This window comes from Hippichthys cyanospilos, chromosome 1 (genome assembly GCF_059441005.1).
Source record: "Hippichthys cyanospilos isolate Australia breed blue-spotted pipefish chromosome 1, RoL_Hcya_1.0, whole genome shotgun sequence".
In the NCBI taxonomy this organism is placed as follows: Eukaryota; Metazoa; Chordata; class Actinopteri; order Syngnathiformes; family Syngnathidae; genus Hippichthys; species Hippichthys cyanospilos.
In genome coordinates, this window is record NC_142369.1 from 12,397,018 (window position 1) to 12,418,455 (window position 21,438).

At 39.6% G+C, this 21,438-nt stretch overlaps 2 protein-coding genes and 1 long non-coding RNA gene across 3 annotated transcripts; 1 reads left to right on the top strand and 2 right to left on the bottom strand.

The window, feature by feature from the left end:
• The first annotated feature begins 321 nt into the window (after nt 1-321).
• Nucleotides 322-2,978, top strand: LOC148429254 (uncharacterized). Its single transcript, XM_088423643.1, has 3 exons — nt 322-567; nt 1,081-1,350; nt 1,899-2,978. The coding sequence occupies exons 1-3, from the start codon at nt 390-392 to the stop codon at nt 2,615-2,617; spliced, it is 1,167 nt and encodes a 388-aa protein (XP_088279769.1). The 5' UTR covers nt 322-389; the 3' UTR covers nt 2,618-2,978.
• LOC148429255 (uncharacterized) lies at nt 2,348-10,721 on the bottom strand. The gene is made up of 2 exons (XR_015866749.1): nt 10,412-10,721; nt 2,348-3,073 (listed from the first exon to the last, which is right to left on the bottom strand). It is a non-coding gene; the product is annotated as an uncharacterized LOC148429255 (long non-coding RNA).
• A 199-nt stretch (nt 10,722-10,920) lies between these two features.
• On the bottom strand, nt 10,921-13,958 carry xbp1 (X-box binding protein 1). Its single transcript, XM_088423769.1, is given in 6 exon segments — nt 10,921-12,046; nt 12,413-12,496; nt 12,499-12,579; nt 12,661-12,777; nt 12,919-13,015; nt 13,602-13,958. Coding segments are annotated over 6 exon segments (1,161 nt in total). The 5' UTR covers nt 13,832-13,958; the 3' UTR covers nt 10,921-11,494.
• Between the last annotated feature and the right edge of the window lie 7,480 nt (nt 13,959-21,438).

Sequence of the window (21,438 nt, forward strand, 5' to 3'; positions counted from 1 at the left end):
CCTTTGCGTTTACCTTTGCAAATGTCCATACCGCCTCAAGATAGCGGCCATGGAACGTTGCGGCTGCTTGACCTCTCCAGTCACCACAGAAGAAATGTCTCTAAATTAGCAGGAGTGACGTGTATTATAGAAGGGAGACATCCAATAAATGCAGGAAATCAGCTTCTAGGACCGGAGTTGTATACAGTATACTGTACCTGGATTACATATTTCAAGTTAAAACAAAGCATTATCAGCACTCCACACCAGTTGGTGGCGGTAATGCACCATTAAACGTTTCGCTGTCTGCCAAATCAATAAAAGAAGAACCATAACAAACAAATAAAGCAGAACCCTAGTGTTAAAATCGGTGTGTGAGGGTCACGAAGTTGAACAGTTAAATCGTCAAAATGTTGAAAGATTTGGTCAGAGAGCGACTAATTGCGGCCGCTGACGAAATATTCGGTCTGATCGAAAGAACGATCGCGTCGTACGAGGAGCAACTTTGTCGAGCCAGACAAGAGAGTCAGCAACAACGACGACAACTGGAAGCTATTTCCAAGACACAACTGGCGTTGCACGTCAAAGGTGCGTTCAGATGTTCATACCTTTAAAGTTTTGCCACATTCAAACTGGAAAGTTAATAAAAAAGGAAATTGGTTGAAAGGGAGAGTTGGGTAAATCGCTCCCGATAAGCATAAAACGTTTATTCAAGCTTTTAATAGAACTTAAAGAGCTTATCATGTTTTGGATAATTGTTTACTTGTTTGAGCTTTGCATTCATCATCAACACGAATTCGCCCAACTAAAAATGACAAGACATCAATCTTTCCATTTTTCTTCTGCTTGTCATTATTAGAGAAAAACATACATTCATATTTGGTGCAATTTTTTAAACAAACCTGAGATGAATGAGGTGTGATCAAATGCGTACGAGCTGGCAATGTTGGAATCCAGGCTACTCAGGCCGGCGGTTTGCAAACCACCTATTGGTGCGTTACTTCCACTTACCGGATTGGAGTGTGAAGCAGAGAAAAGGCAAGCAAACACACACAAATTAAACTCTGTCCTTCTTGGTCATTTCGGTCCCCTGTCATGCAGACACCCAGTCACAGACCGATCACCATGTACAACCGCGTCCCCCTCACCTGCATGGGGGCACCACCAGTTTGGAGAATCTGCAGCCTTTCTACATAAAAGAGGAGGCGGCGGCGGCTGTCCCCATGCAACCTGAAGAAGCAACTGAGTCGCAACACATGATCACAGAGAGCAAAGGAGACCATCGCGAGGCATCGCAAGCAAACCATCTCTTTGCTCCGCTCTCCGACGATGACATCGATGAACTTTTGGGAAGTGGTACCGACTCAGAAGGTGAGACCAGGCCTCACACAGACAAATGCAACTTAATAAAACATATTAACATATTTTATCATGTCACTTACAGTACTGCAATGTGATACTTTCCTATATACAACTTGAAATATATGTTGTTTTTTTAAGTGAACTATTTTTTTCTCTCAATTGTATGTTCAAAAGAATACTAAAAAAAAACTTCACCGATTGTGATGGTGATATTTTAGGGCCACTGCAATATATCGATTAAAAAAAATGCACAAAATGCTCATTTTTAGAGAACAATAGAATTCCTTTTGTCATTGTACAGCAGATATACAATGAAATTGGCAGCGCTCCGATTGGTGCATATTCAGTAATTATGAAGAAATAGAATAGAAATCATATTTTTGCATTTGTGAAGTCTTACTAGTTTTTGGCAATGAAAAAAAAGTTATAACGTGCGCAAAAAGTACAAATTTGCATCCACGATAAATTGTAAGAATTTTATACAAACATAAATCTGTGAAATTTGAAGGTGAAGGCTTCTGACTGTATTCCCACCTATGGTTGATTATATTCTACAGAAGAGCTTGAAGGGAGCTCCAGTTTGGAACACTCCCAGCCCGCCCACATTAAGGAGGAAGAAGAGGAGGAGTCCGGTATTGGCAACTTGTTGCTGACCGGCGCCTTAGTAAAGAGCGAAGATGATGACAAATCGCCCGATTGGTCACCGCCTGACCATCATAGTCCGACGGCAAGCATGAAGTCGCAACTAAGCACCCGTGCCAGAGAGAAACCCTTATACTGCTCAATTTGTAGTCACAGATTCTCTCGAAAGAGTCACCTGGCAGTACACATGAGGAAACACAGGGGGGATCATTCACTGAGATGCCTCGTTTGCGGTGAAAGATTTAGTTCAAGCGTTGCTTTGATTGCGCACAACCTAACGCATTCCGTCAATAAATCTTTAGTCTGTCCGATTTGCGGTAAAATATTTTCCTGCAAGAGAAGTTTAAACGATCACATACAAATACACAGAGAAGAATCCTTTAATTGTTCCATTTGCAATAAGCGATTCAGTCAGAAGGTCAACCTAGACTGGCACGTGAAAACACACGTGGTAGAAAAAACTTTGACCTGCTCATTCTGCGGCAAAATCTTTTCTCGAGAGTCTGCTATGGAGACACATATGCGAATACACAGGGGAGGAAAAGATTTTGCTTGCCTGGTTTGCGGCAGGAGGTTCTGCGTGGAGGCAAATATGGTGTCGCACATGAAAACACACAATGAGGAAAAGTCTTAACTAAATTTTACAGAGATATGATCAGATCATCATTTTATGCAAAATCAGTGATCACTTTAATGGTTGGAATTAGTTGATGATCAATGATGTCATTGGTTGAGGAGCAAAAAAAAAAAAAAGACATTACAGCAAACACAAACATGTTCCAAACTATTAATAAATAATCACAGGACTGTGGTTCGCTTATGTTTTGTGCTACGTCTTTAAAAAAGTTTTGTTTAGTCTCATGTTATCGTTACTGTGCATCTAAAAGGACCGTGTCATAAACTGGTTTTATTATTTAACATTAAATTTTAGGTACAAGTCAAATGTCATGTTTGTGTCTGACCTGCTTTTACAGTAAAGACAATTTGCACTGTGACATCTTTGCATCTCTTCGCCAGTGCTTGCACTTGTGGTCGTCGATACCGCTTCAAGATGTCGGTCGTATAATGCGTCGATTTGTTCTCCGGAGAACTACCACAGAAGAAGAAAATGGCGGAAGTTGACGATTTGTGCACGAGAGAAGCTGTAAATGTAAGTGAAGTGAAACGTCAAAATGTTGAAAGGCCGATGGACCCCATGACTCTTAAAAGAACGACATCGTCGTGCGTAGAGCCAATTTGTTAAAAAAAAATCAAATCGAGCAAACCGACAACTGGAAGCTGTTAATAATACATGGACTGCGTTGCGCATCCAACCCTAATTTCACGGTATGAGATCGAACATATCGCTGTACTCAGGAATTTAAGTCGTGTCCTGCAGGTGGGGCTATAGTACTAATTGGGAGTTCACATAAAACACGGTAAGAGTTTTGCTTGTGGCATACCGGTTGAAGGCGACTATAACATGGGACCAGAGATGGGAAAACCAAGTCCAGAGGGTGAAACCCACGCCACGTTTTGGCTTTAACCACACGTGCTTGCTTCTATTCAACCTGCAGCCAAATGAGTTCATTAATCTGACAGCTAATTGGAAGCACCTGTGGCTAAAGCCAAACTGGCAGGGAATTAGATTGACATTTTCAACCCTCAAAAGCCAGTTGGACTTTACAACATAAAATTTGTGGGCATGTATATCACTGCTAGACCCGCAAAATGTCTAATAAAATCCTTGCTTGAAAGAACTTTGGAAGCCAGCCATTTTGGTTTGAACCACACATTTTGACAATTGACTCCCAACACAAAATCACTCCTCTGTCCCAACCCCCGTAGTCAAAGGCGCGGCCTTTCCCACCAACATCAAAAGCATCACTTTACTACTCCAAGGTAATTTGAGAAGGTGTACTTAGAGCAGATAGATGAGATCTAATGCCAGAAAGATGAGCGACTTATCTCATCAGGCTAGTCAAGATGAAGGTTCCGTGAAGTAAGAAGGGGGGGTTTGTCAAACTATGTGGAATTTCTGAAATGTGTTAACCCCGATCACCACCTTCTCTTCAAAACAAACTGCTTTCACCCGTCATCCAACAGACAAGAAGTTTGTTTTAGAGCTCTGCACAAAGCAGTTCCTTTTTAGCGTCTACATGTCAGTGTTGTTGCTGATAACAATGAAGTCAAACCATTAGGTACACATAAAAAAAATTTTTACATAACATCTTAGACAAAAACATGGGTATTGGGGAAAAAAATCAATTGAACATTTGTTAAACAAATATTAAAAAGTATTAGAAAAATTATACAAACTGAAAATAATACCCAAAAAATTGGGGGAAAAAAAACATAAATACTGTGTATTAAAAAACGTACAAAATGTGAAACAGAAAATAAGTGTAAATATTTAAAAAAATATTAAAAATGTATGAGACAAAAATAAACTAGACGAAAAACTTAGTATAAATAAAGTATCAGGAAATGGGCATAAAATACAAATAAACTGCACAAAATACAAAATAAAAATAGAACAATACAGATGAAAAATAGATACATGTGGAAAAATACAAATGATCAAAGGTACATTTATTTGGAAACATCAATATTGCAAACAGAATATTAAAAATCATGAGGCAAATGATATTTGAACTCCCACCCCATGAATACGACATGCATAATAAACACTAATCCAAAAAATACATTATTGAAATACAAACACCAAGATAACTAATTAACAAAAAAGACTAACTCCTGTGGGAAGAAAAAATATTATTCTGAAAAAAAAAATACTTGTAAAACACAAACAGTTTTTAGCCCTAATTGCTTAGGATGACATCATGTAAGCTTGTCGGGCTCTTTTTGAATTCTGTTTTTCGCAACCTACGAGAAAAATTCCAATATTGACGTTGCATCTTATCCAACATGCTGAAATGTTGTAGGACTGATGGAGGGGATCAGGAGAGGAATGTTTGCACAGAGGTCAAACTCCTCTACTCTAATGTAAACACATGTAAATGCTCTACACTTCTGTCGTATATTATCCAGTCGAGTGTAACCACATCTGACTTGTAAGCCAGTTCTTTTCGCATTCCTGCACACGTGCATGCTCGCTTATCTGAGTCGCTGTGACAAATGTCAGCTTGATCAGGTTCACCGCGACTTGTCACACGAGCTTGACGAAAAAGCCGTCTCGCTGACCGAAATAGCCACGCGGTAAATATACGCCGCGAACGGTTGATTGGACCGAAGCAGTTGACCGTTTAGCCATTCGAGCTGATTAGCTGTTCCAAGGCCATTGACTCTTTCTTTCATTAGAAACTTTTAGTCCTGCTTGTTTACACATCATGTCACACCTCACAAAGTGTTTTTTCTTCAAAATTACACTCCAAATATTGCACCTCATAAAACCACAGCTTGGGGACAAATAGAATTAAAAGAATTAAACCCAGTAGTAGGATGCCGTGTAATACAGGCATATAGACAAAATTGTTTTGTTTAGTCTTTTTTGCAGAGGATAAAGAATATATGCCTTTGAGTATTGCAGATTATCTGTCTACATGAGCTGCTTCACCAATTGTGTTCCGTCACTAAAAGTATTAACATACAGGGCCAAAATGTCAGCTCGTCAATGGCGTTTTCCAATACATGATAGCGTTATGCCAGCTTGGACATTTCCAAAGAGAATTTATTTGATTGTTCTGAATACACATTTTGTTCTTAATACAAAACTACCAATTCTCCTCCTCACACAAAAAATAATTTTTGATCACTGCGAACATAGCCTAAAGTAAAAAAAAACAAAGTTGTTATTTTTTCCACTCTAAATAATGTGGTGGAACATTATCACCGTGACGCACACACGTCAGTGGTTTCCAGGAGAGATGTTATCCTCAGTTACCGTGACAACAGAGGAGCCAGAGCAGCCACATGTCACAACGCATAAAATGTGAGAAAGAAACTTAATTGGGTGCACAATTTTACGCTGTCCAACAGAAACTTTTCGCCACTTCCAAAGAAAATAATGTTAAGTATTTCACTTAAAAGTGCAAGGCTCAATGAAGGCAGACAAGACATGCTGAGTGTTTCTGTGATGAAGCTGGACGGAAGTGCGTCACACATTACACAAGCTCCCTGTTTCTATGGTTTCACTTCCCATACATATGGAAGCTTGTCCGCTCGAACAATCTCATCAATCAACAGCAGGAACAGTTTTTTCCTTCTTTAAGCTCCATCAAGTGGGGGAAAAACACAAAAAGTTCCGAGTTGTTGTATTTACATTTGTGACGCTGTTGATTTTTGCCTTATTTTTAACAACCAGTCAAGGTCTGAAAAGTTACATTCAGTCTTGGATAGTTAAGGAGAAAGTGTGAAAACATGTTTCATGATATGGAATTTCAAATGTACTGAGCATAAATATGAAGGCAATACTTTTTTGTAGGCCCTTCTCATTAGCCAAGATATTTAATCCACTTGACAGGTGCAGTGCCTCAAGATGGAGATGTGACCAGTTCTCATATGGGGGTACGTGTACCCCTGAGGCTCCGTAAAGGCACTTCGGGAGCTATGTGAGAGTTTCGCTGGGTTTCTGCAGGTGTCAGTAAAACTAATTTGATGCTGGAACTGGAACTGTACCTTTTTATTTTCAAATTAAGGGCAAATTAATTGTAACATGAAGCAACTTCTTGTTAAATTGTGTGTTATTGACTTTTTTAGTGACACCATTTTCCAGGACCAAAATTAAAACAGATTTTACACAAGCAGGGGTGTCAAACTCATTTTTATCTTGGGCCACATTGTAGTTATGTTTTTTGTCAGAGGGCCGGAATGACCATGAAGTCGAAAACATTTTAAGTGTGTTTATTAGACATTTACCTAAGTTTTGAAATCAAAGGCCGATTAAAAACAGTTCACAAGAGAGATTGGGGACAAAATATGTTTTTTTTTTTTTCCCCCAAATTCTAAAAGTGTGGAAGGAAAGAACTAAGTTGAGAAAAAATGAAGGAAGCAATATGAAGGAACGAGGGACAGAATAGAAGAAGACGGAAGGAAGCAAGGAATGAAGGAAGGGATGTGATGGAAGCAAGGAAAAAGAGAAAAGGAGAGGAAAAGAAGGAGTGAAAAATGAAGGATAGGATATGGAAGAAAAAGGAAGGAGCGGAAAGAAAGGAAGGGTGGAAAGTTTAGGTAGAGGGGAGGGGAGAAGGTAGAAACAAAGGAGGAAGGAATGTGAAAGATTGAAGGAAGGGGAAGAAACAAAGGTGGGAAGAAGGGAGGGGACAGAGGGAAGAGCAGAAGGAGGGAAGGCAAGAAAATGAGACAACTTGCAAGTTTGGTATTTAAGCCAGAAACTTGAAGTCAAATCAGTTATTTGGCGGACCACATAAGATGATGTGGCGGGCCCGATCTGGCCCCCTAGCCGTGAGTTTGACACGCGCGTCCTAGCGTGTCTGGATAAAGTACACCTAAAGATATCATTACGAATGTTGTTCCAAACTTCAGAAGCTGACTTTTTTGTCTTTTCAAAAATGTTTTGTGCTTTATAGTAATTATCGGGCCGGGAAAAAAAAAAACATTTCGCAGGGCATGCATCAAAAAAGGTTGCGAACCAGCGGTTGAGACAACATGATTAGTGCACTAGTGTGCCTTAGGCCGCTCAAAATAAAAGGCCGTATGTAGGATAATCATCTCACCAAGATAACATTCCAAAACAAACACAGTTCAGCTCAGACCCTGCTTTTGGCACTACAGTATTTGAATACAACTTAGCGGAAGTACGTCTGTGTGTACTTAGCTAAGCGAGTGTGTTTCACTGACTAATTTAGGGTGTGTGCATGCGCATGTATGTTTGCTGTTAAACAGGTTGCTGGCTGGTGTTCATCCGTGTTTACATGCACAGTTGGACATATGCTGTTTGTCTACTCTGACGCCGCCTCGTTCCTACTCCGATGCATCATTCATTAAACCTTCAATACCCCCGACAGATCCCGGCAAAAATGGGATTTATGTGACTGCGCGCTTACTTGCCTTGGCGCCATGAGAAAAAGTGTCACACAGTGTCCTTGTCAACAGCTTTCGCCTCTTGTTTGCTTTGCATGAATCATCAACTTTGTTTGATCAGCTGCCACCTTTCCGAAAGTCTGACTATTAGCCTAGCTAATACTATGTTTCAGTAATAGCTAGGCTACTACTGAATGGCCTTGAGGCTCCCTGTAACTTTTTTCATAATCCTTATGACATGTTTGGGGTACACGTGCTAGTTATGTTGCTTTTAGGATCATGAGGGGGTCCGTGGGAAAATGTTCTTCTCGCGTAAGGTTTCTTGAGGTTCAGGAACCGAAAAAAAATGGACGGCCTGAAACGTTGGTGTTTACGCATATGTAGGCTTACAAAGACTACAAATAGCTTCAGCCCTCTCAATCACATACTGGGAAGTGGAATCAGCTTGCGGTCTCACACGGGTGATTTCTGAAGAGCTGCAGATGTGTTTCGATTTCACGACCTTAAAAGGAATTTTTCGAGAGTTTCACTAAAGCAGAAGTTCTGCGGTTTCCTTTGGGTTGCCTCAAAAACTCAGATGTATTAGTAGTAGGTACTTTTACGTGATATCAACGTTGTATACAACAGCTGATTTTAATATACAGATAAACACATGCAAGAAAAATGTAGTTTGCATCGAAACTGAACATTGGAAAAATGCACTCACAAAATACCGTAAAAATGAGTACGTGTTCACAATTGAAATGGATTAAAACTACATTTTATTAAACAAAACAAAACAAAACATATTCATGGTAAAATGTCCTTTTCCGGTTCCTTTTATTTGAAGTTTCAAAAACACAAGTCTTAACAGAGCAGTCTGGTGTTTTGTAAAAGTGTGAAGGGACAAACGAAAGACAAAATTCTTATTCAAAAGAGTGAAGATGAAAGTCAGCCCCAAACACAAAGAAACATCCCGGTCTTCAACTTGCCTATCAGTTAGATGTCAAGGTCGTCTCGTTCTAGCTACACAGAGAGTTCTCATGCATGTTAAGTGAAAAGGTCTTTGTACAAACAAACCCAGGTGGTCAGTAAAAAACAAATGTTACACTTATTTCCATCAGATTATTTCTTTTGGTTTTAGTGGTTGTCCATACAGAAGAACAAAGGGTTTTGAGAATTGCAGTTTACTGAATTTTATGTATGGTATTAACAGCTTTTTTTTTTTTTGTAATTTTGTGTTGTTTCATTGCTGCCTTGCAACTTTGGGAATATTTGTTTTAAATGAAGGAACATGCGCCCCACAGTTAGCATGGTAGAAGAATTTGTTTTCCAAAAGAATGGGTATGTCCTCTCTTGTATTTTTACAAATTAGTAAGTCTTACTTGAATATCATTCTACCTCTTGCAACCCTGCTATGTTTATAATCAGAATATACATAAATAAGTTTGTCCTCTTGATTAGCAGTAACAGCTGCCTAAACAAATAGATTCTACTCTTGAGAGAATGCTAACATTTGCATAGATTTGCAACCCTGTTCCTGTACAGTGAGAGTACATTTGTATTCATGTATTCATTAAATTATGTAATAAAAATGTTGCCATTGATCTGTAAGATGATCTAATCAACCTTACAATAGTTGGTTGATGAATATGAAGCGAGGGAAATCAGAAAATGAACGTTAACGTTTCAAATGATTTGAAGCTAAAATGTCCTCTAAGTCTTGAATGACCCATATATTTTAAAAAAGATAGTAAATCTAATAAGAAACTCAAACAAAACTCATTTTAAACACTTGCTTCAAAAACTAATTGAAACTAACTAAAAGTGATCAACAATGGAAAAATGGAATAAAAACTAACTATAATGAGTGTGCCAGGCCACTGGTTAGTAAGTTCAATTATCATGTGATAAAATTATTTGTATAAAAAAAAAATACCCCAACCAATTTTCCCCACAACTCAGCACTCTCGTTGCTTGTAGGAGGCGATATTGTCTCATGCAAAAGAGACACCCTGAGAGAGACATCTGTTGTAGAGCCAACCCAAAGTAAGGCTTTCGTTACCATGACGATCAGGACTAGCGCACACGTATTACTCGTCTCGAACGTGATGAAAAATAAGTCAACAAATTACACTCGTCAGTAAGTATAGCAAGCAGTACGATGAGCTTGTGAATACTAGCAGGTTTGCTTCACAGTTCTTAGGTTCTGGGTTTGATTCTTTACTGACCTGCTTTTACATAAACGTGTCCCCTTTAGAATGAGCTATTGGGTGGCGCGAGTATGAAATACCAGTCGCCACTTTCAGTAAATGGAGATAAGAAAACAGATCAGTGACATGAGAAAGTGATGTAATCAGGTGAAACCAGCATCTTGTAAAAGCTTTTTGTTCCCCTGGCCTGGTTGCCGCGCATTATCTGCACCCTGGAAGAGAGCCCGAGCCAAGCGTCAAATTGTGCGACTCACCTGCACTGCCAGCCTGGTTAAATTGGATCTTTGACATCTATGGCCGTCAATGGTAGTGAGGGAGTTAAGTTTAAAGGAAGTTGAAATCCGCAGCGGCTGACCCCTTTCTTCTCCATTTCTAGTGGAGCATCTTTTTTTCTTTTTTTTTTCCCCTTTGGCTGTTACGTAACCACCTCCTTCCCAGAAGTGACTTATGCAAGACAAGGGGAACATCGCCAACCCAAATATTGCACTTTTGCACCATTTTACACGGTCTCTGCAGTCAACATTTTTTATCTTCCTGAGATGTACCCCATTCATTTGGTTTCACTGCAGAGTTGATAATCAATTTTTGGTCTTATCGTTTGACTAATGGGAGCTACCCAACGAAATTTTCGTGTGCAGAGATGATTATGTAATGGACAATTACTAACACCGTACAACTGACACACGCTTGAAAGTATACTGTATTTCAAACCTGTGCTTTAAAAAGCACATTTTCATGGTGCAATGATGAAAACGTGACAAACTGCAATGCAAAGTTTTTTTTTAATGCAGTAAGACTACAAGAAAAGCGAACGAACTACATTTGTATTAGCCAACAGCGACCCAGAAGCAGAATACACAAATAAATAATATTACATATTCAAATGATCCCCCCCACCCGGCCCATTTTCCTTTCCCCAACCCATTCCCCATTTTCAATACTGGAATCTTGAAGCGAACACCACCTCCCATGAGCCATTGCGGCATGGCGAGCGCTACAGACCTGCTGTAAAGTGAATGGGAGACGTCTGCTTTGCCAGAAAACAAGCAAGTGACGCTTAACTGTTAGCTTTCGCGCTACACGTTAGCACTAACGTATCACTGACGTCGGGCGGGGAAGTTTTGTTTTTGTTCGACCGACTGTGCATCATCAAGGCGCAGTAGCCATTTTCAACACTTGATGTTCATTGTCAAAAGAGGAAAAAAAAAACTCACCAATGGACTGACCAATAATACGGATGTGTGAAAAAAAAAAAACAAATTAGGAATTTTGACAGGGGGTTTGGCCCGACGCCATTGATACGTTTGCTAATTTTATATGGCAAATTGTGAGCGTGTTCATACGCTAATGAGCTGGGGAAAGAGTTCGTTGGCAAACATGTCATCCCAGGGGCTTTCGGAGCAGAGCGGGGATGACATGTCGCTGAAGGGGGACGGGGAGCCCTCGTATCCCGAGTCGCTGTAGGCGTCCGCTAGGCTGGCTTTCTTGTCCAGGCCGCTGAGGGCGGGAGGGGCGGAGGCGGCGACACAGAGGAAGTCATCCACCTGACTGGGGATGACCACTTCCTCCGGCTCGTCTTTGACGCAAACCTCCTCCTCCTCCACCACCACCTCAGCGACGGGAAAGGAAGCAATCACGTCGTCGTCGTCGCTTTTCTCGCCGTCTTTCATGGCCACCTCTGCTGGCTTGGTGTAAATGTGATCCAAGTGGATCAGTCCATTAAGGGTCTCCAGCTTGATTGATGCGGACCCCAGAGATGCAGGTGCGGCGGCAGGTACTGGCTCCCCCTCGCCAACCAGGAGCACTGGCGGCCCCTCGCACTCTTGCTGGCAAGACTTGAGGAACAGCTCTGGGTCAAGGATGTCCAGAATGCCCAGGAGAAGATCAGACTGGCAAGGGAGCGAAGGGGGCAATTAGCTTGGTGAACTTTCACCCCACCGAAGCGCTCAAGTGGTTAAAGGGGAAACAAAATCAACTTAACTATGTTCTTTACATTATCTTTTATGTAGCATACCACTCCAAACTGCATTTTGATTTAGTACATCATTTGTGTAGTTTGAATTACGTAGCAAAATCCACCCATTTCAGGGGGCGGCCATTTTGACAGTGTCCAATGAAAATATCATCACAGTTGCTCAGGTCATGTGACACTTGCAAGCAACTCATCTGCATATATTGCTTATTTTAGTCATGTATGGGCATTTCCCTACTTTTCTTCGGTCAGGTATGTTCTGCCAAAATTCAGTGGTGCCTACCTCATTGTCTGCAGCATCAGGAACATCTGTATCCATTGGGAAATTTTCAGGTTTTGGAACTGCTGGGTCTGCACCTGCTGCAGAGGCACACGTAGCCTGAGTGCTGCGGACTCAGAAGACCCGATTCCCAAACCTGCTTCATTCCCATTAGACACGAACGCCTGAACCTTGGGAGTGGAGAAAAGAAAAAAAAGTGTTGAGAAATCAAGGCTGCCAGAAAAGAAATCCTTTTAACTTAAGAGACACACCTTCCCCTTTGTGTCAAGGGACTCCAACCCAAGTCTTTGCTTTAGCTCATCATTTTCGGTAAGCAGGTTATTGTTTTTTTCCCGGAGAAGCCGGTTCTCAATGTGAAGCTTTTGGTTCTGGAAAAAAATGCAAATGACAATACAAGTTTAACCTGCCTGCTCTCCAATACAGGTAACACTCTAAAGTAGGCTAATTTAACAGACAAGACTAATTACATTTGCAGCATTCCAGCCACTGCAAACAGGAAGCTACTGTACCTCTAGTTCCAACTCCAGGACCTGCTGCTCCAGTTCCCCCATTTTGGCTTTTTTTCTGTCCCTGGCCGTCTGGGCTGCAACTCTGTTTTTCAGTTTCCTGGGAGGAGGAGGGGGGGAGGGGGGTGTGAATAAGCATAAGTGATGGCATTCTTTCCGTGATGCTGCGTAATCATCTCAACCGGCCATGTTCCTGCCACGCAGGCACGTCACATCAAAGTCCTGCCGGGCGGGTTCACTGTGGCCAGATAAGCTGGTTTTAAAGTCCAACTGACAGTAATTTGGCTTATACGCAACTCGATTAACTAGCTAATAACTATGTAATCTTCAGATTCTTTACGTATTAATTAACTTGTACTAGAGCGCCGTAGGGGGGAAAATTATCAACGCGCCGATTAATAAAAATGGAATACAATTTCAAAGTTCAGTTAAAGACTAATAATTAAAGGACGGAACGGGAGTGTTAAAAAATAATTGCATTTGAGGGGAAAAGGGGCATATAGAAAAAAATGATGACAATAAGGTTAAAAAAAATCCGACAAGAGGGACTACTTTATCACGCTTGGGTTAAACGTCACTGCCTTTTCGAAAGATTTAATCACTATCTCATGATTGTGCGTGACCACATTCAAAGACACTTTAATAGCACACGCCATTGCACACATTAAAAACAAATCAAAGCGAACCTTCGAAGTGCTTTCTCCTCGGGGCTCAAGTGCGTGAGCCGCTGCCTTTTGCGTACCGGCGGCCCCACCGAGCTGCTCGACTCGGAGTCGGACGACGCTTGGTTGGAGGCGGACGGCAGGACGACTGAAATGGGGCGGCCGAAGCTCGCCGCCGAGTTGCCGCCGCTCTGCTTCCCGGAGATGAGAAGCAGTTTATGGGCGCTCCCGCTAGTTGCTGCCACCACCACCATCTTGTTGCGTTATCCTCCTCAAACTCGCAATTAAAAAATAAAATAAAATAAAATAAAAAACCGAGCTGTTCCTTGCAGCCCGGTTCCTTCGCCTGACCTGCGACGTAGCGTCGACGATTTTTCTACTATCGTGGTCATATCCGATTGGCTGGAAAGGACGTTGACGTCACAGTGTTTCGTCGTATGATTGGACAAGGCGCTTGCTTTATTTGCATTTCAGGTTATGGCATTAAAAATATACATTCCCCTTCCACAACTGAAAAAAAAAGCCATTCGTTCACGCTATAGCACAAAGCATATTTATTTGATCTCTTATTTGTTTCGTTGTGCCCGTATCAGTTCTTGAGGGATTTACTCAGAAGAAAGTGATGCAAGCTATTTGGGGGCGTGGGCTATTTGAGTAAGTTGGATCATAACTCAAAGGAGTTGCATCATATTTCGGACTTTCCTGGACTCAATACCAAACCGCGCTGTGGAAAAATTGGCGCGGGTCAATTACACATCATAACAAATAGTTTTTTTGTAAGACACATTTCCCATAATATACAATAAATACGTTATCATATTAGTTGTGGGAAAAATAATCTTTAAATAGTATGAATGTCTATAAGTCAATACAAGAAGTGACAAACACAATAAAGGAAATCTCTATGGAAGCATATATTTAAGGATTTTTATATTAGGCTTTGGAGATATATTCACGCTTGTAAATATGTGCCTGTAAGTGTGGTGCATAGTATATAATATATGAATAACCATATTAGTATAGCGTTACATGAAACACTATTTAGACACCAAGGGATAAGACTAGTTTAGATTTTTTACTTCCTCATTTGAACACTTAATGCCGAAAGATGTAACATATTGCAAATGTAGTTTATCACAGCTTTGTCTAATTTATATGTATATCTGTTTAGTTTTAGTGAAGCAATTAATCAGATGTTACGATACATTACGTTTTATGATACTATTCAGGATCATCGAATCATCTATTGCAAAACAATATATGTAGTGTAAATTGCAAGTGTGATGTAACATACATTACTGTATGGTGATTCACAACATTATTAATACAATGTCACCATTATTGGAATCGCAAAAGTGAGAAAAACAGGTGATGCATCGTCAACAACTATATGATCTATTATCCACCCTCTTGTATACAGTATTGGTCACTTTCTATTAAAGTAAATAATCTGTGCCACTAAAGCACTAAAAACATACTTTTGTACATCACACCTTTGTTGTATAGTGATAATCTCTAACATATATGTTATACTGCAGTAATACTTCTACTGATAGCCTTGGACAAGTATCTTGATAATGTATCTCTCTGTAAGAAACTCTTTGAAACTGAAAATCGAACGTGTTTTGTATTATCAACCAAATTAACACATTTTTTTATTGAAAGGTGCGTGTTTTGAATCATTTGCGACTTGTTTTCCTCAATGTGATTAGTTTACGTGAACGCCATATTAAATAGGTCAATGTTAGTGTTCGGGAAAGTCAGCTGTTAATACCTGACCTCATGTGTTGTTTCCTTCTTTTATGACATTTTGTTTTTCTTTTGTGACTGCCTTGTGGTTTGAATATTGGCAGTAGTAAGTGAAGTAGGTCAAAATATTTTTGTTGCAGCATGCTGCTTGCCTTTGATTTTTTTGTATAAAGTCTTTGAATCTGTCAACAAGTATTTGGTGCCCTAGATAAAAGCACTTTTATCAGTCAGCGGCCATTTGGAAACAAAACACTTTAAACAAAAGCTTACAAGTATGCACTCCTCAAACAGGAATTTTTCCAACCCAGCAAGTACAAAAGTTTGAAGCGTTAATTCTTTTCTATGACATAGAACATTCAACAGGGAAGTGAGTACTTTGGGTGAAGTGTTTGCTCCCTTGGATAAATTGCTCAAGTTAAGCAGCATGTATCAAAATGTGTTAAGCGTAGTGCAAAATACATAACAAATTCAGAAAATACCGTAACTTTAATTTTATGTAAACATTTGTACAAAACGAATAAAAAAAAATTCTTAAAGTGTTATACGAAACGCGTAAACATTCAAGATAACACATTTATAAAATTGATTATTACAACGCAAATCTATTAAAAAAATAATAAAATGTAAGCGGTTATGCAAATGGTATGCTATGTAAACCTAAAACAAGTTTAAACTTGTGCCGTATTTTGTCCAATCCTTTTAAATGTCCATCAGATAAATTTCACATTAATGGGACCACATTGAAGGAAGACACTAAGGACCTGAAATTTCTCCTAAATAATCACCTTGTGTCAAAGTTCAACATGGCACGACCACTTAGTTATCACAAGTGTTCCATCCCCTAGCTAAAGTATTGTGAGAATAATGTGGAAGAAAATGATCAAAAATGGTCAAAATATTGGACAAGAATTAAATAAAAATAATTAAAAATGTAAAAAAAACAAAACAAATTAGCACACTAGATAAATATCACATAAAATATTAGAATAGACACACATATTCGTACAAAAATCTAAATAATATCAAAAGATGGTAAAGATTACACTATGACTCAAAAAACATTGACAATGTACAAAATTAACCTGGTTAACAGCCAACAACAATGTTAGAATTTTTGCACAAATATGACAAATGACAATTTTTTAAATTCATTTGTTGATATAACAATAGTATATTAAATGGAATATAAACTTTCATCAGTGATTATTTATACTACTGTTGGCTATTATCCACATATAATACTGTATGTACTATGACACCCATGGGGCGACACAGTGGACGAGTGGTTCGCACGTCTGCCCCACAGACGTGCATGCCTCGACTCATTAAAAAAATGTAAAAGTATGTTTTTGGATCTGAATGAGTTAAGAATGAAGCAATCAATAATATATAGTAGAAATAATGTGTTTTTCAGTTTTTCACATAACAAAATGCTGTGACACAAGTTGTTTTTTAAGAAAATGCAGGGACACATTTTTTTTTAAGAAAATGCAGTGACACAAGTTTTTTTTTTTTTTTTTTTTAAGAAAATGCCGTTACACAAGTTTTTGAAAGAAAATGCCACTACACAAGTTTTTTTTTTTTCAAGCCACTTGCAGTGTCAACGCACTGTTTCCTTGTTTAACTGCAAACAAGCTCACATAAGAAGACACACTAGCACAGGCGTGAAGGCATAAAGTCCACAAAGCCGTTAAAGCCTTGCAGGATTGTTGGTAGAGGGAATGGCAGCAAAGCATTTTGGTGGTTCTTTGCGTTTGACCGGTTCGATCAAGTACTTTAAAGCGCTAGCTAAGCATATGACGTGTGAGATGTCTGATTCACTGTTCTGTAACACACTTGAACGCCTCATTTACGAAGCTCGTTGTGTCTCAGGTGAACTTACGGTTTCTTGTCTTCTTTTTGTTTGATCACCAGCACCGCAAAGTTTAAAGTTGACATTTTTTCTAATCAGCCACTCATAATGGTCATGACTACCTAACACATTTTTGCATTTGTATTTCACAATTTCACTGTAACTCTGTTGAAACTGCAGTTTAAAAGTTAGCCTGTTCCCCTCTGTAGTGGATCTGTCTTGAGGGCTCAAATGCTAACTAGCAAGCACATTTTAGCATGTGTAGCTCGCTCTAACTCTTAACTTTATTGAAATTGGTGGTGACACTTTTCTCGCGGGTTGCTGTAATACTCCACTTTGTTGAAACTGAGTTTGAAAGAACGTGGAGGCTAGTTAATTCTGTGTTACTTTATTCTTGAGTACTTCATTTGATATCCTCCCCCTAAGAAAAATACTCCCTCCACCTCACCATGTTTGTGAACGTGAAGTTTTCACTCTTCATGTGATGGAGCTACCATTTTGTCAGGGTTCATTTTTCTTTTATTTTAATTTCAGCATTGCAGACAGTGTGGGCAGTTAATGAATGGTTCAATGTGCACACTTGCACACGGACCAATGCAAATAACAAAGCTGCGAAGCCTCCCTGGGCCTCAGTGTTGGCTTGTATGTGATTAAAGGGAGGGTGTTTCTTCGCAATGGACCAATCCTGAAAGCAAACAAGTAGGTGTCAAAACATATGGGAAAAAAGGTCTTTTAAATGTATAGTAGTAAAATGTTTAGAAAGGAGCTATAAAAAAAAGAATGCTGCAATATGCAATTTATGGTCAGAAATGTGGTATGGTAAATTCAACACGTCTGCTGAATGCCTCACAGTGAGTGTAAGCTTTCCTGACTAATCAGAGAATATTATTACCATAATTCCCCAATTATAGGAGGCACCTGTGTACAGGACACACTCCTAATTTTAGGGTTAAATTTGGGTATTTTCTATGTTACAGTGTATAGGATGGGCTAAGTCTGTTTTAGTAATATTTCTGTGTGTGAACTAGAATGGACTCGGACGTTAGTTCAGCCTGCTTGCTTCTTTTATTAAAAAATAGTGCCATAACAACCTCAGCTAACACAAGCTGCTGTTGATTGCAACATAACACGTATTGTGCAGCCATGGCCCCACACTGGGACAACAACCAGCTGGGGGTTGGGATGAATTTTGTTTACGCCTTCCAACATTTCACATTCTACTCCTACCCACAATGCACTGTGGTGTTGTTTGCTCGGCCTGGGGCCTTCCCACAGCATCTCTCACTACACTTTTTTGTTTCTCAGCAACAAGAACATGATGGTACAAATAGCTTTCAGTGGAAGCTTTCAAAACTGGGTTAAAGTTTCAAGATTGGGTTTCAGACCAGAGTAGGGTTTCAGGACTGGGTTTGGGTTCCAGGGGTGGGTTTTTGCGGATGTGGGCCAGGTGGAGACTCTGAAAGTGGCAGTGAGGAAGGTGCCTTCCTTTCTTTTACGTAGTTTGTGTACCTGCTTAATGTATGTCACTTGGTCATGACGCCCTCTAGTGTTTAAAGCTAGCAAGTACAACATTTAGTGAAGCTCGAATACTAAACAGCAGTATGCGTTAAATAAACAAGCACTTATCAGTTGGGATGAATTAGCTTCACATTGGTACAAGAACCAAACAGCAATAAATACATACATAGATTTATTGCGGGATTTAAATATTTTTTCAAACATTTGAAGAATTATCCCACAGTGTTGCAAGAATTTTTCTGATTTTGAACAGCAAACATTTAATTTGATGTTCGTTCCCTCTCTCATCCGTTGCGATTGTCTTACTTATATGAAAGATTATTTAGTAACGCCCTAGGAATTAATTCTGTTTATTTAGCGTCTTAACAAAAATACTATTGATATAAAATGCTAACATTTGACATCAAATACTACATGAATCAATGTCACGGGGTCTATCAAACTTTAATTGTTGATGTCATGGCATGAATCCAATTGACATGATGGTGTCATTCTATCCGTCATAATTGTCGTACAATATAGCAAGAATTCTATTGATGTTAGTCTTACTGTCTCCATCAAAAATTTGGACCGAACAAACATCGAAGAATTGATTTTGAACTGCACATTTGACAAACATATTGTACTGTTGCACACAACAGTACTCAATTGACCCATTGTTGCAAACGACATTATACTTGAAGCCCAAATCATGATGGTGATGATGATGAGGAAGAGAAGGATGAAGGAGGGGCCTCCCATAAAGCCGCATGTCATTACATAAAGCAATTAGAGGAGCATGGATGGTGGGAGGATGGGGGTACACGATTGGGGCCCCCAGGATGATGTGAGACGCTTTTCTCATGATGACAATGTGGCGTGTTGCATGTTTACCATGATGTCACCACTCCAACTCCACTGGGAACGTGTCATGACATCATTAATGAATAGAACAAGACATGGTCACTGACTATGGCGGTTAGCTTAGCTTATTTTAGCATTGATACCACGAACCAAAAGTTAGCTGATTTAACCTTCACATTTGATTTGGAAACTCCAGCCTGGAAGTTAGTCTATCATAAATATCCCCGTTAAGTGAATTAATGAATTTGTTTATAAATTGAAAATATAATCATTAAAAAGGTATGAAGGACTAAGACAATGTAATTTGAAATGGCCTTTTGCACAAAAGTGCATGTTGTTGCAACAAGTGTGTCCTATTCAATCGTACAGCAGAGGGCAGTGGTATCCAAAAAGTGGCATCAGTGCTGAACTGAAGCAGATGTTTGAAAACAGAACGGCAAGTAAAGGTGACAAGCTAAAAAGTACCATAAAAGAAAAGAAAAAAATGTTAATGAGGGTGATACTACCATTAAGAAAAAGGTGAATTAAGTTACCTGAAATTTAGGGTGTCCCCCGCCTACTGTCCTAAGTCAGATGGGATAGGCACCAACAAGCCTGCGACGCTTGTGAGGATAAGCGGCTCTGGATGGATGCATGGATGAATTACGTTAGACTTTTGGCAACGGTGGCATCCCAACAGAGGAATGCCTCTTTAAAGGTGATAATTGAGCTGAGAACAAACCTTACTGTTCCTGTTGTTACAAGAAAGACGGAAGGTGAATTCAGTCAATTTTTGCCATAATGGCCTCCCAACTGAGGAGTGCCTCCTTCATTAATAGCGATGTATTTGTCATTTGAGTTGAGCAATCCTTATAAGGCGAAATGGAAGGTAAGACTGGCAAACTACGAAAGGTTTGTCACCTATTTAGACAATTTTAGTTGATTTTTCAGCTAGGTTTATTATTATAAAAAAGGTCAATTACATCAGACTTCTGGAATGTCATTTTGTTGGTTGTTTTAAGATGCAACGAAAGGTAAATGTTATAATTGCGCAAAGGAGAAAGGGTATATGCTAAACCATTTGCAGTTTAATTACAGTTTATATGTCAACTTTATATATTTTTAAAATTATGAAGCGATTAAATGGTAAAAGAGACTAATAAAGTCAAACTTTCTTTTTCAAGAGAGCATCTAATAAGAGGACTGTCCCTAAGCTTCACTTTAATAATTAGCCTAACTAGTGACTTGAGCAGAGAAGAAAGCTTTTAAAATATAGTCTTATAAAAACGGTACAGTTCATAGATGAATTGCTCGAAGAAAAATATGAATTACAGTAAGTCAAACATCTCATCCATAGTCACTTGATTGAAAATGAGCCCTGTGTGTGTCCAGTTTCTTACAGCAGATAAGGGTGACAAGAAATATGGTTATACTGTGAAGATAGCTATCTAATCTTGATTATAAACTATTATTGTGATTACAAAAGGCGCACTTGAACTAAGTGAAAATTTTGTCCCGGTGACGTCCCAGTTGAGGCGGGGGCCTCCTCAACAAACCGAGTGCTGGCACTTGAGCGTGAAAGTGGGCGGGGCCAGAAGCCTTTTGGGGAGAGAAGAAAAAAGTTTTTTTTTTTTTTTTTAAATCACGTGTTTGCGATCAAAGGAGATCCGCTTTGTAGAGGGGGGTGGGGGGAGGAGGTAGGGGTGAGAAAGAAAGTAGGGAGGGTTGGAGCGAGGGACGGAGGGGGAGGAGGCTTGAGAGGCAGCCAGTGTCATTGACAGACTCTCAGTGGAGAACTAAACACGCTCCCCCGGTGTGTTTCCGCACATTTTTCGCTCGGTATCCCTCCCCCCTCCCCTAAAAAAAGAAAGAAAAGAAAAGCAAAACAAATTTCGGCGCATCACACCGCGGTCTCGCCTC

Bases quoted from the DNA above. Each gene is read 5' to 3' on its own strand.
- LOC148429254 (XM_088423643.1), top strand. From the start codon at position 390: ATGTTGAAAGATTTGGTCAGAGAGCGACTAATTGCGGCCGCTGACGAA. The intron at 568-1,080 runs GTGCGTTCAGAT...CCTGTCATGCAG, and splicing joins ACTGGCGTTGCACGTCAAAG to ACACCCAGTCACAGACCGAT. The intron at 1,351-1,898 runs GTGAGACCAGGC...TATATTCTACAG, and splicing joins AAGTGGTACCGACTCAGAAG to AAGAGCTTGAAGGGAGCTCC.